The sequence below is a fragment of the Schistocerca cancellata genome, chromosome 12 (genome assembly GCF_023864275.1).
Source record: "Schistocerca cancellata isolate TAMUIC-IGC-003103 chromosome 12, iqSchCanc2.1, whole genome shotgun sequence".
In the NCBI taxonomy this organism is placed as follows: Eukaryota; Metazoa; Arthropoda; class Insecta; order Orthoptera; family Acrididae; genus Schistocerca; species Schistocerca cancellata.
Window position 1 is genome coordinate 113295074 of NC_064637.1, and position 19641 is coordinate 113314714.

At 43.3% G+C, this 19641-nt stretch overlaps 1 protein-coding gene across 1 annotated transcript; it reads right to left on the reverse strand.

The window, feature by feature from the left end:
• Nucleotides 1-4343: 4343 nt before the first annotated feature.
• LOC126109501 (uncharacterized) lies at nucleotides 4344-14546 on the reverse strand. The gene is made up of 3 exons (XM_049914524.1): nucleotides 14494-14546; nucleotides 5201-5713; nucleotides 4344-5169 (listed from the first exon to the last, which is right to left on the reverse strand). The coding sequence occupies exons 1-3, from the start codon at nucleotides 14544-14546 to the stop codon at nucleotides 4344-4346; spliced, it is 1392 nt and encodes a 463-aa protein (XP_049770481.1).
• Between the last annotated feature and the right edge of the window lie 5095 nt (nucleotides 14547-19641).

Sequence of the window (19641 nt, forward strand, 5' to 3'; positions counted from 1 at the left end):
TTCCTTTTATACTACATGCCCTCCTACCCATATCTGGAAATCTCCTGCACTGCCCAATTTGCCCATCATCTCATCACTGTCTCTAGTACGTACTCGAGCAACCATTTACCATTTGCTATCCATTTTCTGACTCCTACCCCACATATATGCACACCCAAATGGCAACTTTCTAGGGATGACTCGAGATTTACTGTTCCCTGGCACCCTTTGAGTAACATAATTTCTCCAGTTGTGATGGCCAGGTAGAATATCTTACAAATGCTATCATTACCACCACACAATATTCCATTCTCGCACTTCATCTTTACTGTGCCATGTCCCAGTGTCTTGATTGACTGAGCTGTGTTGTGACTCAACTCACATGCAGAGATGTGTTCTCCATGTTTTTAACCATCATTCTATGATGGCAAACTGCATTCATTATGAACAGTTGCATGCACAGTGTCGTTGCACCCTTCAGGATAGCAAAAATCTAGCTAGATTCCTTAACTAGTTCTTCTAACAGTTCCACTACCTCATCTGTTGTATGGGCCCTGCAGGACCAAGATCCATTGGGCTGCTATTCTGCGGAGATTTCAAGCTCCACCCACTATCATTCTGCCTTCCTCCACCAGAAACAAGTGGAGGAGGCTTGGGTAGTATCCTTATTTTGGCAGATTAGCGAGTGCTACAAGCTGCCTTTAGTATGAGGGGGCGAGAACTTGCTCTCACTTTTTATCGATCCTCTAACACAGTGCTGGACGATGTTTGCATTCGGATGTTGCTAAACCTTTCTTTTGTGGGCAAGCACTTGCTCTTTCTTATGTACAACTGCATCTGGTCAGAGGGCGCTGTTTGCCAGGTGCCAGCATAAAGACACTGTCATTCCCATACCCGTACCCAAGCCCAGTAAGGAAAAATACCTTCCTTCTAGTTACTGCCCCATTTCTCCCACAAGCTGTGTTTGCAAACTGATGAAACATGTAATTCATGCCTGGCTGGTATAGTGACTAGAGTGTGGCAATTCACTGACCACCGTACTGTGCGGATTTTGAGCAGGCCGTCCTGCAGCTGACCATCTCATCACTTTGTCTACGTGTGTCGCGAATGGTTTTCTGTGGATATATCGGACACTGGCAGTGTTTTTAAATTTGCAGAAAGCCTAAAACACCTTCTGAAGGATGGGTATTCATGATCTCTCTACACGTGGCACTTCTGAGGCCACATGCCCCATGTCCTTCAGGTATTTTTAAAGTATTGATTTTTCAAGGAATGTTGGTACTGCCTTGTCAGACACCTTTACCAGGAAGTTGGTGAGCCTCAGGGTACTGTTTTGAGTGTGACCCTCTTTGCTATTGCCTTTAACCTTATTATGTCCTGTCTCCTGCAGGTCATCTCCAGCAGTCTACTGTTGCCCACCCCTACCCTGTTACCCTCCCACACCCTGTCCCAGCCTCCTCCTTACCCTAACATGATTGCCTGTCTCATCATGTGCAACTGCTCGCAGCCTGGCTTCAGCTGCCAGCGAGTGTGATCACGTGTGTGAGAGTTGCATTTGCATAAGTATGTGAGTGTATGTTACCTATATATAACAGAGGCCTTGTTCACTGAGAGCTCACTTTCTTACAGTTTATTTTTTTTTTTTTTGTCGTGCCTGTGTGCCTTCCATGGTATTGTTAAATTCATTTCTGAAGAATTGTGATGGCTCAAGGCATTGAGGTGCTGAGGTAGGGGTCAGTGTACACTCATCAGCAAACAAACAATTGTGCCTTATTAGACAAAAGCCAGGAAAGATCAGACCATTTGGCAATAGTGCCGTAAAAACCAGACCAGGGATTGATCACGGGGAGATGAGTGTCATTGGTGTGGTAAATGTGAGGTGTCTGATACTAACTCAGTATTCATGTATGCCCCAAATGCTAGTGATCGCTTACTTAACTGCATAGGTTATGGACCTCTCAGAAGGTTCAAATCACTGACATAAGCACACTCTTAGCTTTAGTATATTTATTGGCATTCAGATTCTAAGTGCTCACTGTCTACCATTCAAGCAACTAAGAATGGAAGACCAGTTTTACCAACAAGTTTTTTGTATTCCACTGCCACTCATATTCTTCATTTTGCAGCTTGAAAATATATCTCTGCATGTTTTCGAATGAAGGTTAAGGCCTCAAAATTACCTGCTCTTCCCAAATCCATTCTCCATGGTGAAATGATAGAAGCATTGCACAGTAACCTGAAGGTGCAGAGTTCAAAGCTACACATTTCCATTTTTTAATTGTATTTGCAAATTCACTAGAAAGAGAGACAGATTTTTTGGACATTTATGCAAATAATGGAATTGAGTGTCTGAGTAATGAAATAGCTGCTCTTGTTGCGTATGGGCTTCACTCAGTTTCAGATACATTTATTAAACTACATGTAGCTAAAGTCATGAAAGTTATAATGTTTTATGATAGAGAAAATAACCAACAACAAAAGCAACATTTGAAGAGCTCTTCTTAAAAGACAGAATGAAACATGATACCTTTAACAGTTCATGATAAGAAATGTTACACACTACTACAACCACACTTAATACTTACCATCCTTAAATGTTTAAAGCAGTGGTTAAAATTTCCCAGAGTACTTTGACAAAGTGTGAACAAATAATGATGTACTTGTGCACCTACATACAGCCATTAAAGCTCTAATGAATGGGCAGGCAGCATTATCAAATTAGTTATCAACATTACTGGGTCAGTTACTTGTCAGAGAATATTAACTTTAATCTATTAGATCAATTATGAAAAACCAGAAAGAAGAATGCCAACAATTAAAAGCTTCCAGATGCATTTGAACTTGGATGCTGGCATCTTAAGTACTCACTTATGTGCCTTTACTGATGTAGATGTAAATGGGTGCCAAGTTTGATATAGCTATTTGAACACAAACCAGACCTCATGGCAAAGAATAGAAACAGTAAAACTAATGATTCACAGTATCATCCAGTTGCAGGCCTAGGTAAGCCAAGTGTTGCAACAAAACATTTGATCATATTCCATCAGATCTCATCTGTCACATGTGCCAAACTATAACTTCACTTTCCATTACAGTGCTTGTGTATAGTCCAGCACAATATCAACATTGTGAAGTGCACTTCCATAAACATTTCTACAGCAAAAAGAGATCAAATTTCTTCACGAGGTCTACAATACTATTCAGGTTTTCATCACACACTGTTTGTCTTGTATGGGAGTCCTAGTGTACTGCATATCGTGCTCAAAAAAGGGAACAGGGAGAAGGGGAAGATAAGGAAGATGATGGCGAGGTGAGTTGCAGTCTTGTGTTAGACCATCATAGCAACAATAGTTGTGGGCACAGATCAGTGGAAGATGTCATGGAAGGCCTTAGAACATCACTGAGACCCTAATTACAAGTAACAGACATAAGAAATAAATGAATACACCTTTGGTTGTCGTTACCCATGCCCTGGCTCCACTCAAACCATTAATGTTTGCTTGACTGTGATATTCCTGTGGTGCTGCTTGTGAGTGGATGACTGTAACTGAGGTATTGTCAGAGGTGTTAGTCATCAGAAATGGCATATTAGTCCAATGCTGATTTCTCTCTTGTCATGCTGATAAATGGCAAAAATGTTTAAGGAAATTTTGTTCAAATATGTGGCCTGTCCTCAGTGTAAGCTGTGCAAGGTTAAGCAAACGTCTGCAGTATGCAGATGATTTGGCTTTCCATCCATGCTTGTCACATATCTGGCAGAGTCGTGAATTGCTATGTATCCTGTGTTGACATGACAAATTTTAAGGGGTAGTAACGTGCATTTTTAAAGCTATACAAATTCACCCCAAAGGTGACTATGGGAATGGAAGTTGCCTGAGTATTGGGAACTTTGGATAAAATATCAACCTGTGTGATTGATGAATCTTTGGAATGTCAGAAGTCTACCCCTACTATAAACAGAATTTTAAAGAATTTTGTTGAAGGAGTCACTATCAGCAGAATGCCTGGCTCAAGATACTGAGCACACAGCAGTATAACACATAGCTTGCCTGTAAGAGCCAACAAATCCCTCCCCTAGATATAAAGCAGTTGTAGTGAGTGACCAACTTCCCAGTTCCAATGATGCAGTTAACTGAGGACCAAGGAAAGCTGTACTGCACATAAAATGATCCACTATAAATCAGGAACTCAGTGAGGAAATGTTACACTGGCTGGCAGCCACAGAGCTCCATCTGAATGCAATGTGGAAAAATGTACTTTTCACAGATAAGTTGTCTTACCAAAACCAAACAGTAGTTCAGCAGCCGCGAGGGTCTAGACATAATGGGGAATAAGTGGTGACAACAGGTAGTACTAGCCGATTGTCAGTTTCCTGGGGGCGTCGGTTTGCCCGCCGGGGGCGTCGGTTTGCCCGCCGGGGGCGTCGGTTTGCCCGCCGGGGGCGTCGGTTTGCCCGCCGGGGGCGTCGGTTTGCCCGCCGGGGGCGTCGGTTTGCCCGCCGGGGGCGTCGGTTTGCCCGCCGGGGGCGTCGGTTTGCCCGCCGGGGGCGTCGGTTTGCCCGCCGGGGGCGTCGGTTTGCCCGCCGGGGGCGTCGGTTTGCCCGCCGGGGGCGTCGGTTTGCCCGCCGGGGGCGTCGGTTTGCCCGCCGGGGGCGTCGGTTTGCCCGCCGGGGGCGTCGGTTTGCCCGCCGGGGGCGTCGGTTTGCCCGCCGGGGGCGTCGGTTTGCCCGCCGGGGGCGTCGGTTTGCCCGCCGGGGGCGTCGGTTTGCCCGCCGGGGGCGTCGGTTTGCCCGCCGGGGGCGTCGGTTTGCCCGCCGGGGGCGTCGGTTTGCCCGCCGGGGGCGTCGGTTTGCCCGCCGGGGGCGTCGGTTTGCCCGCCGGGGGCGTCGGTTTGCCCGCCGGGGGCGTCGGTTTGCCCGCCGGGGGCGTCGGTTTGCCCGCCGGGGGCGTCGGTTTGCCCGCCGGGGGCGTCGGTTTGCCCGCCGGGGGCGTCGGTTTGCCCGCCGGGGGCGTCGGTTTGCCCGCCGGGGGCGTCGGTTTGCCCGCCGGGGGCGTCGGTTTGCCCGCCGGGGGCGTCGGTTTGCCCGCCGGGGGCGTCGGTTTGCCCGCCGGGGGCGTCGGTTTGCCCGCCGGGGGCGTCGGTTTGCCCGCCGGGGGCGTCGGTTTGCCCGCCGGGGGCGTCGGTTTTTCCCTCCGGGGGCGTCGGTTTGCCCGCCGGGGGCGTCGGTTTGCCCGCCGGGGGCGTCGGTTTGCCCGCCGGGGGCGTCGGTTTGCCCGCCGGGGGCGTCGGTTTGCCCGCCGGGGGCGTCGGTTTGCCCGCCGGGGGCGTCGGTTTGCCCGCCGGGGGCGTCGGTTTGCCCGCCGGGGGCGTCGGTTTGCCCGCCGGGGGCGTCGGTTTGCCCGCCGGGGGCGTCGGTTTGCCCGCCGGGGGCGTCGGTTTGCCCGCCGGGGGCGTCGGTTTGCCCGCCGGGGGCGTCGGTTTGCCCGCCGGGGGCGTCGGTTTGCCCGCCGGGGGCGTCGGTTTGCCCGCCGGGGGCGTCGGTTTGCCCGCCGGGGGCGTCGGTTTGCCCGCCGGGGGCGTCGGTTTGCCCGCCGGGGGCGTCGGTTTGCCCGCCGGGGGCGTCGGTTTGCCCGCCGGGGGCGTCGGTTTGCCCGCCGGGGGCGTCGGTTTGCCCGCCGGGGGCGTCGGTTTGCCCGCCGGGGGCGTCGGTTTGCCCGCCGGGGGCGTCGGTTTGCTGTGAGAGGAGCAGGAATGCTTCCTCAGTTGCAGGCCGTATGCCCACATTTTGAAGAAAGTGGTGCTGCATTTAGTGTGAATGCTATATTGTGGAGGGGAATTCATGCTACAGGAGGAATATTTACTTGTGTATAGGTCTGCTCATTCAACTGCAGCTGTCCAACATAGACATCAATGTAATGGACTGGCTGTGAGAGACTGCTCACTTGAACACAATGGAAATTATGTGTGTGTAAGTAGCACGAACCCACAGAGAACTGGCTGTGAAACACACCATTTATAGCTGATTCTCTTTTGGATTGCTTTTTTTGAAGCCTCGGTGGGGTTGCCTCTTCTGACAAATAGGTCCAATGCCTCACAGATTCAGTGCCAGGGTGCATGACTGAAGTCAGAAATAATGGGGCATTCTGGATAAAATGTTATGGAGTGAGAACATTTTACTTTCTTTCTTTGTTCTGCTGTGCAGTGTTCTGTCAGTGAGAGCCAGCACAAAATCTCTTGGTGACGGAAAAATATCAAAGATGAGAGAAGGATATTTGAGCTAGTTCTAGTTGGCATTATTCTTGTACCTGAAATAAAATTATTTTAATTTAATATTTTGAGTATTACATTCTCTTTACTTGCTCTCTGCCTACATACATAAAATGAATAAATCAAGAGTGCCCCTTTTTAGGGCTATTTTTTGTTATGTCAAATTCATCTCTCTCCCACTCTATTGCCACCCAACAGACTCGGCCAAAAATGTGCAAAATATATCTTCTCCTCACACTCACTCACTCACTCACTCACTCACTCACTCACTCACGCTGTATGTAGAATAAGAAACAATATGACATTTAATTTCTGTTGGATAAAACGTGTTTATTTCTTGTCTGAATCCTGGGCTATAGCAATGAACTTTGTCCAGAGATTGTTCTTCCTTCATGTAATGGAGGAAAAATGCAACTGTGGACACTGCATCATGTAATTTCCCCATGCATCCTCCACAGCCTGACTAAACACAGATTTGTTAGAGGCCATCTGATCTCGACTGTCGGTCATTTGTCCCAATCAGTGCTACCTAACAATAGCAAGACCGTGCACTCAATTTGCTTACTAAATCACAATATGTCTTACATCACTGCACCCTTCAGTAAGAGTGATAGATTTGGTGAGTGGGAAGTAACTATACTGCCACTCATCTCAGACACTTCATACTTGCAGAACTGCAGTGCAAAAGGAGGGAGGTAGGGTGGGTGGAAGGGAGGTAGGAGGGAAGTCAGTATGGAACTGATGTAGCAGAAAATCAGTTTGTAAAGTAAGCACCACTTGGTATTAGGCTCATACTCACCCAGTTTATGGACTGCAGTTGTTCTTGTTGTTGTTGTTATTGTTATTGTCAGTCCAAATGGGGTTTGATGCAGTTCTCCACTCTGGTCTACCTTGTGCAAGCATCCTTGGCTCTCGGTAACCATTATTAAATTCATTATGATGTGTTTAAATCTGGTAGGAGGCATACAGTAATGATTGTAACACAGTACCACATGGAATGACTTCAGTGCAGCCACCACCACCAATTTCTTTGCAAGTGACTGGTCAGAGAATTCTGTACTGCCTTCACAGAGTGAATAAAATACTTGTTTCTCATGAGGTACTGCAGTGCTGGAAGTTAAGCCACATCCTGTTAGCAACTGACACAAGCTGAGTGGACCAAAATCCATTTAGTTCACTTTCAGAGGACTAATTCCAGACCACTGCTGTAGCCCCTCAATGAGCTATGGACATTTGTGGACGTGTTTAGTCAGATGTTTTTACCTATTTTTCCACTTTTTGTTTCCATTTTAATTTGTTGTATTTCCTTTGTTTTGACTGCCATTGGGACCCTAGTTGTTGGGCTGCCCCAGTCCAATTACGCTCCTGCTCAAGTCACTACTCGACAAAAAATTCTTATTTGCAGTTTCCTCTTTATTGGATGTGTTCACATTAGTCACATTGTGTTGCTGCTGTCATATCAGCTTCCATCCCTGTTAGCCATGACCATGGAGATATGCACGGCCAAAATACCAAGTTGCTTCAAAATTGTCCACAGCAACTGCTCCAACAGCTTCCCAATTAAATGGTCGAATATACCAAAATGGGATAATGATGCATTGCCTGTAGTTCTGTCAAACTGTGCTCTTACAGATTACTTTAAAGACTTCAGTTTTGAAATTTCCTTTCCCCTCCAAGTGATGTAGGACTTGCCTTATGCATGTCAAGGAATCCAAATTTACATTGCAGTTGGATTTTGTGTAAATGTTACATTAGTTTCTTGTAAAAGTTGTAACAGCAGTCCCTGAAAGGAATACCTGATGTTAGGTCATCAGTACTGAGTACCACACTTGTTGATGATAGTTTTGTTGGTTAAGCTGTGTATCCAAATTGGCATATAGTTCCTTTAGTTGCTGGATATAAAATTTTCCAATTGTTTAAACTCCCACACCTTTATGCTGGTTCTTCATGCAGTCATTGTTGCTCTCTGCAGTGTTACTATGAATATGTGCTAGGCTGTTACAGTATTTGTGATTTATGATGCCATATATCGTTGCTACCAATTTCACATAGTACACTTCAAGACACCTACACTATCTTCTTTGTAAATTAGATTTACTTTCCTGCATATCACGTTAACACTGTCCACAGTATGAATTGGCTTCCGCCTAGTCATTCACTATGAAACACACAAGTCTCACTTGTTCTGTGTGTACAGGTACAAATCAGTGAGGCTGATACACTGATGCCAGTTGCCACTGATGCATTTTTACAGGAGAATGCCATCAATAGCGATTTGGATGCCTACAGTGCTATATTTCAATCACATTGCAGTCTGCTGTAGCAGTGTGAACAACTAGAGCTATTGAGAGTAGTTTGGGGGCTAACTGAGCATGTGCTAATCAACACAAAATACATAATTCACATAGAAAATAACTATCCAAACCCTAACCAACAATGCACCTTGAACAAACTGCTTGCATCTGTAAGAAACTCCCTAACAGGGTAGTGTGACTCAATTGAAATGAAAACTTATGTGCTGGCCATGCATGTTAAGTATCTGTGGGCATACCCTCAACACATTAAACCTCCTTACCTCTGGAGCAGCTATTAGCATGTTGGAATCCAAAATATGAACTTTGATGAAGAATTACTCTAACACAACAACACTCTGGAACAGGTTAGTACACCCCTAAATAGACAAAGCTCATAAAATCATAATGTATTGTTGAGGCCAGTGTCCTCCAGTTTTGTAGGTATGAAGTCATTACAGTACTTGCAGATAGTTTAAAGTGTTTCGATCAGGATTCTCGGTATTCATGTGGCCTTTATGGCTTCCTATCAACATCACACTACTAATACAAAAGAGAGTGAGTCACATGGTTGTAAGCTGCCACAACTCTGGTACACTACATGGCATGTCATTTGCGACATGTGCCACTTGAACTGCTGTGGCTCAACACTTTGGGATCTGCTGGTTCTCAGTAACTTGAAATCCAATGGAGACACTATCAGAATTGTACATGACATAATTTCTCCATCTCCTAACTGTGACAGTCTGTAATTTTATAATGGTCTGTTATTCCTTCCCCCTTTCATGAGGGGTGTTCATTCCAGCAAACTATGCTGTACCTTTATTTCGGTCACTGGCAGTGTCCTTACACCAGCCTCCAAACACCAATGTTGACTTGCTTTTTGTGGGCACCTTTGTCCTTCTCTGTGAGAGTGGCTGTATATGGCAGCTGTAATGAATTCAGACAATTAAAATTAAAATATTTTGTGGTTCTTCGCTTGGATCATTATGCAGTTTTCATCAATCTCACTTTTATAAAATTTCACATGTATGTACTTGCCACAGCACCTGATTCCTAATGTCCATCACTATTTTAGTTTAGCAACTTCTTGACATTAAAATGAGCATGTGCAGTGAGAAGGCAACCACTGCCACATATCAAGATGTTTGATTTACACTCAAATTCTGTTGATGTAAAGTTATTCAGCTTCTTAATATTTTTGCAGATGCCGCAGAAGTTGAGGCTGGAGGAGCTGTTGGCAGGTGAGATATTTGCTTTCTTCAGTAGCTTAATTACACATTAAAGTTATGACTTTAATATTTTATTATGTGGTACTTTATTTTTCATCTTTTTCTTTGACATTAATATTCCATTGGTGGTGTGCTAAATAATTTTTGTGAAACAGTTTTTCAAAATTCTATACTGTAACTTAACACTGGATGTTTATTATGTCATACATAATTCATACCGAAAATTGGTGGTGTTATTGTAACTACAAAAGATTGGTTACAAAAGTGCAGATTGTGGTAGATTGTGAGGGAAATGTGGTCAAAGAGAAAAAAGACACATTTTTAAGTACCAAATTGACATTTAGAAATTTGTCATTGTAATGTTAAGCAAACATTACAAATAGGCACACTACGATAAGTAGTAATTAATTTTGCCACCTGACTGATGTGTGAAATAGCCTGACCCATCTGGGTGCCACAGTTACTCTCAATCCCTCGCCTGCCAAGAGTGTTATTGACTACCCGGTGACAACGTGCTACTGAGTACAAGGTGGCTGACTTGTTGGTGGCTTCACAACTTGTGTACTGCATTCTCGAGACCCATCTCATACTCCTCTCACCCCCTCTACTCCCATACCAGCTTCCCTAATTTGAAAATTTTGGAGTTCCCCTTAACTTACGTTTCACAATCCTTCCCTCAGTACTAGCCACCACTACACTGCCCTTTCCCATGCCTAGCTCTGTACCTGTACCTGTACCTCCTATGTTACACCCTCTGCCACCCCATCCCCTCTATGACATTTGCATTAAATCTGTCCACCACAACTCCTCACGCAGTTGGCCTGCAGGTTTATGACAATTTATCTGATTGGCAGAGGGACAGAACACAACAAATGTTATTCCAGGCTTAGCCTTTTACTGCTTATTTCCAGATTAACCCTTTCATGGCCAATCGAACATCTTAGGCTGATGCATAACATTGTAGTGTTTCCTACAAGTTAAAAAACTCAGACTATACATACTGGAGACTTAAATCATCATAAATAATATAATTTGTTTTGCTGTTCACTTCAGTCTGTTGGGATAACTTTCTGGATCCACAACTGTAGAAATCATGTGATTTTGTAGCAAAGAGCCATGTTCAAAGTGTATTTTCACCCCAAAGGAAGTATGTCAAGATCATTGAACAGAGAGCAGAGAAGATGAAATCTGAGGGTGCAAGATCAGATGAAAAGGGTGGGTGCAAAATGACTTCTCAATCCAGTTGTTCTATAGTGTTTGTTGCCAGTCTAGCAGAATGCTGGTGACTGTTACTGTGGAATAGCACCACTTCACACAGTCTTCCTGGATGTTTTTCTGGGATTATATCTGCAAGATGTCTGTTGTTGATAATAAATACCAACAGGAAAGTTACACCTCATGCAAGCAACTCGTAGTACACCACATGGTCACCTACATCTACATGATTACTCTGCAATTCACATTTAAGTGCTTGGCAGAGGGTTCATCCAACCACAATCATACTATCTTTCTACCATTCCACTCCCGAACAGCGCATGGCAAAAATGAACACCTAAACCTTTCTGTTGGAGCTCTGATTTCTCTTATTTTATTTTGATGATTATTCCTACCTATGTAGATTGGTCTCAACAAAATATTTTCGCATTCAGAAGAGAAAGTTGGTGATTGAAAATTCGTAAATAGATCTCACCGCAATGAAAAACATCTTTGTTTTAATGACTTCCATCCCAACTCACATATCATATCTGCTACGCTCTCTCCCCTATTACGTGATAATACAAAACGAGCTGCCCTTTTTTGCACCCTTCCGATGTCCTCCGTCAATCCCACCTGGTAAGGCTCCCACACCCCGCAGCAATATTCTAACACCGGACCTCTGCACAATATCCATAACATTATCTAATATGGATGCTCAAAAGTCTATGTGGCACTGCTGCTTTGTTTGGACTAAAGCATTCCTTTCTGTTCTTTGTCTTACATTAGCATAAAAACAAAATTTCTAGTCATCAGTAACAATACAGGTTAGAAATGGTCAGTGGTATTCACCCACTAAACAAGAACTAGCAAGAGGGTAATGTACATACGGCCAACCACTGATTTATATGGTTTGGCATGTGGTACCCGTATGCTTTATTGTTGAACCTTCTCCATTGTATTCAAATGCTGCACAGTGACGGAATGGTCATACTTCATCACATTTTCTGGTTCTTGAGTGCAATGATGTGCATCATCGTGGATTAATGCATTCAGATGATCTTCATCAAACGCTGAAGGTCTTTCTGAAAATGGAGGGTCAATAATGTCAAAACAATCATCCTTTAAATTAGAAAATCTTTCCTTGCCATGCTCTGTCCCATGGCATTATCCCCATACATGGTGAAAACGTTACCATTGAAACCACATATTCATAAACACCACTGTTCTCATTTTGCCCACTTAGCCATTTTAAATTAAAATGTAGCAGTGCTTTGTGTCAACATAATATTCATAAAATGACAATTTACCTATAAGAATGTGTCCACATTAAGTGAGAACAAGGTAATGTACTTCGTAAAAATGGTGGAAAAGACAACTGTATCCTTTGATCCCTAGGCATATGAACTTGTCTTAGATCACATGTAATGCCCCCAACAACACAAAACACAATGATGGGAAAGGCTGACTTAAAGCATACATTGTGTGCTCACTGTTACATTATTGGTATCGGCTGCATAAGTAACAATAACACAGTGCACACTGTTCACTTAAGATGTCTCTCTGTTTTTGCTCCCAACATTTAGTGTTCTAATGATGTACCAACATCATAATGCATTGATGATGGGTGGTTTAAATAAAAAATATGTACAAATGAAATGAGCTTCGTGACAAGGCTGAAGATATATCGGTACATAGGACACTGCATAGAACTATATGGAACACTGTAGATGTAACTGTAGATGTGCTCCAAGGAAGTGTGTGGGGCCCTTGATATTGATGTTTTATATTAATGACATCACAGATATTCTTCTTCTTTTTGTTTTTCTGTTTGGGGTATCTAATGACTACATTCTAATTTCAATGCTTCCTCCTTTGTTCTTCTTCCAGGTTTCCTTCCTCTTCACTATCTATCCTTTTTTCTACCTCAGACCATTCTGACCCTGTCTTCCTCTTCTTCTTCCTGCCTTGGAATGCTTTCATTTGCAACACTTTCTTCTTGAAATCCTATCATTCTGCTGGGTCATTTTCTTGTATTTCTTTCCAAATCTTTCCTAACTACTTGAATCTGTCCTGTTGTTGACATCTTGCCCCAAAGATGCTTAACAATCTGTTTGGTTAACCTGTTGCTGTTCACTCTGTATAAATGTCCAAAAAATAATAGTCAGCTCTTCTGCAGCATTTCAATTGTTTTTCCTATGCTGCAATATACTTCATTACTTCTTAATATTCATACTCATGGATTTCCTAGCAGTCTGAGTATTTTTCAAATAATTCTTAATTCTAGGACTTGAAGTTTGTATAATTCATAATTCAACATTAAACATTCACTTGCATAGAGACATTCTGGTTTTACTACTGTGCTGTAGTGCTGTATTTTCAAGTTTTTAGACACACACATCTTGTTGTAAATGTTCATGTTTATATCATATGCTTTCTCCATTTTACATACTATTTTGTCTACAGCAAATATTTTTGAAGCCATTGCCTTGAATCTTTCCTCCCAAATATTTAAATTTATAAACCCTCTTTATCTGTTAATTATCTGTTACTAGGATTTCTGGGTCATTATTTTATTTTTGTCCTAAAAAAAAAATTTTCTACAGAAACTTTTAAAGCTGCTTTGTTAGGTATTCCTTCTAAGAGGTTGATTTGTATTTCTGAATTTGTTTTATTTTTATAAAGAATGGCATAATCATTTGCAAATACTAGACACTGAATTTCAGTATCTCTTTTTCCTGAAGTCTCCAGTCTCATTGTGACAGCTTATGTTCTTTGCCTTTTGTTTCAATTATCTTACTATTTCCTCTAAGATGCAGTTGAGGTGGTGTGGAAACATGTTGTCACCCTGCATTTCACCTGTTATTTTGAGTGCCTTAGGTGTTTCACACCAAAACTTTACTTATGCTTCAGTGTGTGGGTGTTTCACGAATAAGGTTTGCTAGTTTAGTGTAATGCCAAGTTCTCAAGTCACTTTACCCACTGTTTACCTGTCAATCAAATGCTTTTCTAAAACCTGTAAATGTTAAAACTATGTCTTTAGAATTGGTATGGACTTAAAGTTGAAATTCTGTTCTGTGCCAGATTTGATCTTTCTAAATCCACTCTGATATTCTCCCAAATGGCTGTCAAGTGTTACTTCTACCTTGTTTAGTAATATTGTTAAAAATATAATACAGCACACTGGCAACAGATATATACCTGTGCAATTATGTAGATAATGCCTATGACTTTTTTGTGCACAGGATGGATAGGAGCCACTTTCCAGTCTTCTGGAATCTTTTAAGTTTCCCATATTTCTTCAGACATAATCTGATGGTTAGTTGTCATTCCTGCTTGACACCAGTTATGGTTGAGATGATTTTATTTCTTCTCCACTGGCTTTGTTGTTTTTCAGGTTTTTTTTTGTTTGTTTGTTTGCTGTAGGTGGTAGATCAGCTTCCATGTTTTCATCAAATATCTGGAAATTCTAGCTAACAATTCAGTTATCTACAGTTCAAGAGTATGGTTATTGCTTAGGCCTATTTTACCATTTTCGTCTCTGATACATTGGAGCATGGTAGCCCTTTTTCAATAAAACCATGACTGTATGTATGAGAGCATTTTTTCTGCTCTAGTACACAGTGATCCTTTTTTATCACTAATTATGATACTCATGTCATCTGCAAATAGTAGAATTTTTTCTGAGCTGTTTGGAGCCTGTATATCATTGATATAAATTAGAAACAACAACGGGCCCAGAATGCTGCCCTGAGGAACACCTATTTAAATTTGTTTTGGTTCAGATATGGGTTTAAAATTGTGAAGATTGTTGGATGACCTCAGCTCAACAATTCTTCTTGCAATATTTCAGAGAAATGGCTATTCGCAACAGCAGATTAAGAAAGCCCTGCAAATAAAAACTGCAGAAAAATCACAGGAAAAGGATGAGTAAGTGGAAAGTGAAGTGAAATCTACAGCCTTTCTCCCATACGTGGGTGATATTTCTTCTAAAATTGCTGGAATCTTGAAGAAACATAAAGTGGATGTGATATTCCGCCCACCCGCTAAGACTGCAGCCTTGTTGGGATCTGTTATGGATGATCTGCTCTTGCAAAAGGTGGGAGTTTATGAAATCCCTTGTGAGTGTGGAAAATGTTACATAGGGCTACCACGTGCACTGTACAGGAACGAAGTGTCGAACACCAGCTGTACACACGCCTTCTTCAGTCCAACAAATCAGCAGTTGCTGAACATTGCATTTCTACTGGCCATGCCATGGATTATATAGATGTTAAGATTTTAACTACTGCTTCATCTTTCTGGGACTCAGTTGTTAAGGAAGCTGTAGAAATACAACTAGCCCACAACCTGCTAAACCATGACGAAGGATTTCATCTTGACAATGCTTGGAAACCACTTATTTCACACCTTCGTTCAGAAAGAATTTCTGCATTTTCACTTCTGACAGATGTTACCTCTTTTAAAGATTAATTATTTATTTACAAGCACAGTGGATTTGCAGCAGCACTATTTTGTTTGCACTCTGTGCTTATATGTTTATCTTTGCTATATAAATCTTAACTATGACTAGTACGGTAGTGGCGACTTTGATATCTTTGACACATGCGCTTTTAATCCTCAGCAGCTTTGTATCACATGACTCTCCATATAAATAGGCATGCGCAAATACTATGAACTCAGTCTCCGACTCGCCTTGAAGACTGCTGAGAGGTTTCTAGCTGAAATATTACAAGAAGAATTGTTGCTGTCCCAAGTGCACGCCCGAAAGATGATGGAACAATTTAGTTGTTTACAGTTCAAGAGTTGATCAAAGTACTTATTAGTAATTTACAGGTGTGGTTATTGCTTGGACCTATTTTACCATTTTCATCTGTGATGTAAATACATTGGAGCATTGCAGCCCTTTATATGATTTTTAAATGTCTGACACAGAGTTTGGAAGGGTAACGAAGATTCTCCAACTCATCCTTCCTGCAGACATTATTGGTATTGTAGTAGTAGTAGTAGTAGTAGTAGTAGTAGTTGTTGTTGTTGTTGTTGTTGTTGTTGTTGTTGTTGATTTTTAACAGTCATAGAAAACACACACACACACACACACACACACACACACACACACACACACACCCTAAAAGACCACTTTCATTCATTCAGTATAAAAGATAGAATTGTTATAATTCCAACAGTCCTCTTCTGTGTCTCACTGCATGTATAATTTATTGAAATAACTGCCCTTTGGAAGCCTATGCATCAGCAGGACAGTGTGGTGACCCACGGAGTACCTATTTCCACAGCCAAGCACATAGTTTCTCACTGAAAGCTGCTGTTAAAACTCTCCAGTGCTGAGGGTGCATATTGTTCCATGTCAAAAATTCACCATATAAAAAATGAAAATAAATCTAATGAACAATATGACAGGTTGTTTTATGTTATTATTTTCATACTGTATTAATGACATTTTTTAAAATGTCATTCATTAAGAAGGCATCACTCCTTTGAAGTGGTATGTACAAGCATATTCCATGAAAGTTGTGCGCTAATTGACACTGTCTAAAAGTTTCCTTTTTACACAGACCATGAATGTGGCTTTCTGTTTCTTCATAATGTCTTCTGAGATTGATTAGAGGCTCAGTATGGCAACAGTGTGTGTTAAAATTAACATATGTTCCAGTCATTGCAGCCATAATGTGGGAATAGTAGAAGGAGCACATCACTAAAGCAGTAAATAAAGTTATTAAGAGATGCTTTCCTCTGTGTGTGTACAGTTGCAGCTGCTGGAAGACGGCGGCAACTCGAGGAAGATGCCGTACCCAGTAAAGAAGCAAGAGCTGGAGGTGCCAGGCACTCAGTGGGTGAGTAGTAGTGAGAGCCCACAGTGGGAGGCTTGTGAATCAAATGTATCAGGACAACTATTAGTGGACATTAAGATGGAGTGTGTCCACCCTTTTCCTTTATGGTGGCTTGAACTCTTCTGTTTGTACTTTCATTGAGACGTCTGAACCTCTGTGAAGGAATGGCAGCCCATTCTTCCTCGAGAGCTAAACCCAAAGAAGGTAGAGATGTTGGACATCAGGTTTGGAATGGTCACCATTATGACTCGTCCTGAAGATGATCCATTGTTTTCAGGTTGGAACATTGGCACGCAAGTTCACTTCAGGAAAGTCATTGTCAATAAATCTTCGCCTCACAATGCTGCTCAGTGACAGGCAGCATTGTTGAGCTGATTGTCAGTCTTTGTGTCTGAACACTTCCTCTGCTGAAGACAGTACACTACTGTCAAATACATAATTATCCTTCTGAATTTAGCATTTTCTAAAGTGCAATAAGAGGACAACAAGTTAACGATGAGGAATTGCATACTGTAACACTGCCTCCTCTTCACATGATTATTGGTACTAAAGATGATGGCAGGTAAAGTTCAGCCAGCATTCAGCTAACCCAAATCCTTCAGTCACATTGCCATGGAATATAGAATGATTTGTCACTTCACTCCTAGTCCCCTGCTTCCAGTTGTCCACTGTTCAGTGGACATTGCTCATTACGTGACCTTCAGTATTGTTTAGTGTTGACAACAGGAGTGTGCGGTTTTGAGAAACTGCTCAGCCATTGCAACCAGGACTGCGGAGAGTGAGGGGTGGCCATGGGGCAAGACACATGAGCCCCACCTAAAAATATAGCAAACCAATTTTATTAGCAATGTAATGTAAGTGGAGTGGCTCCAAATGTTTGTATAAGTTAAACGTGTGTGTGTGTGTGTGTGTGTGTGTGTGTGTGTGTGTGTGTGTGTGTGTGTGTTTTTCTCATGCCACCACTTGGTAGCTTGGTAACACTGCCCCCCCACCCCTCCGGGGGTACGCCATTCCTTGGTGGGTTCATTCTTGGCTACCATGGGGCCCCAGGCTTTGCAGCACCTTTTCCCTTTTGTGTTGTATGTCAATCATCTTGCTGTTCTTTTTCCCCTTGGGGAACATGTCTGGGGTATTCTTGGGAATGTCCAGCATTCTGTCACTGATGTACAAACAATCTCACGTTTGTCTTCCGCTCCATTTTCCTTTCTCTGTTCTCCTTCTCTTGTTCCTCCGCTTCTGCGTTCGAGGGTCCTCTTTTTCTCTTCTTGCTCCCTGTGTGCTCCTAAAGGCTGGCCCATCTGTGCATAACAAGTAACTGGATGACTCATAATTCCCAGCCCCGTGTTGACAGGTTGGATTCTCTCGTTCCTCCTGCTGTAGGCCAGTCTCAGGGTGGGGTGTGTGCTTGAGCAGTAAACTTTCCAAATTGCCATACATTCCAAACCCAATGTGCTGCTACCAATGTCATCATTTTAACCACTCTAGAACATCTTGTCAACACCCAGCCACATGTCACCTGTGGTAGGGATGCGCACGAGGGCGATCATCCACCTCTATCCCCCTGCTGTATCAACTGCAAATGCGGCCATGCGAATTCATCTTAGGAGTGACCAGTGTATCTTGGTGTGCACGTTGTTCAAGAGATCCAGTTAAAGGAAAAGGTGCCTTATCCAGTTACTGGGTAGTCACAAACCCTGTGTTCTCCTGTCTGGAATCTATTTCTGTTTTTGTTACCCCTTACTCCATGAAAGACGTGGCCAGGCAGACATACAACCTCCAATTCAACTCTGAGGACATGAAATTGCCCAGTGTCAAGGTAGCATCGCCATCCCTCTGTCCTGCTTTGCAAGAAACCATCGAACTCTTGCCTCAAGGGCCCAAGCAACCAGCTACACAACCGGTAGGCCAGAAAGGCCAGAAGGAGTACTCCCATGAAGACTTACTCCGTCCCTCCAGCCAAACAACACTTGAGTTATCAACTGGGAGGGCTCGAAGAAGTCCTCCAAAGGCAAACAGTCCTCCTTTTGCCACCCTGAAGATCCTCTTTGATGGTGTCGGCACGTAATACCTTAGGCCGGCCAGCCTCCATGATGCCGATGTTAACTAAAAACTGTTTTTCGGCACTGGACTCCACAGACAGCCCGCACAAGCGATCTGATGTTTCTGTCTGACTCCATGTAGCAGGATCCTCCTGTGTCTGCACTCTGTAGTAGCACCTCTTCCTAGGCTGTCACTCAGCATCTGCCGAGGTGATATCGCAACGCCTGTTCATCATGACTGTTCTCCAATGAAACATTCACCACCTTCAGTCCCACAATGAGGATTTGTGACTGCTTTTAGTGTTGAAGCACTCCCTTGTACTCTGCTTTCAGGAAATGAAATTGTGCCCTCATGACCGCTTTGAGCTTTCAAATTTCTTACTGATTTGCTTTGATCTTCCCTGTTGTAACCATGACCGGAATGGCTGCAGGTATGCTGTCAATGAAAGTGCAGTGGTACCGAATAGGAGCAGTCCGCGAACAAACAAGGCAGATGAACAGGAAAGGAAAAACAGACGCAACGACAGATGACTGAGCAAGATACTGAGACACAAAGACCAACAACAAGCAATAAGTAACGGGGTCACAAGTGAAAACCTCATAAATCGACAAAGGCCACTCGTACATGGAAAGGACGTCTGAGGTGTTCATGATGGCCAACCCAGAGCCCATGGCAGCTGAGGGAGCTGCCGATCCATCTCGGGGCGGGGAGGGCTGGTGTCAGGCTGGCAGGGAGGCAACAACTGGGGCAGTGGTGGTGACTCAAGGACCACATGTGTACGTGAAGGAG

What these genes read in the sequence shown, in the direction of transcription:
- LOC126109501 (XM_049914524.1), bottom strand. Translation starts at nt 14,546, where the DNA reads ATGGTTTTATTGAAAAAGGGCTACCATGCTCCAATGTATCAGAGACGA. An exon ending in ATGTATCAGAGACGAAAATG is followed by an intron (nt 5,714 to 14,493) that starts GTAAAATAGGCC and finishes CTCCTCTCACAG; the next exon opens with CAAACCGACGCCCCCGGCGG. An exon ending in CCCCCGGCGGGCAAACCGAC is followed by an intron (nt 5,170 to 5,200) that starts GCCCCCGGCGGG and finishes ACGCCCCCGGAG; the next exon opens with GGAAAAACCGACGCCCCCGG.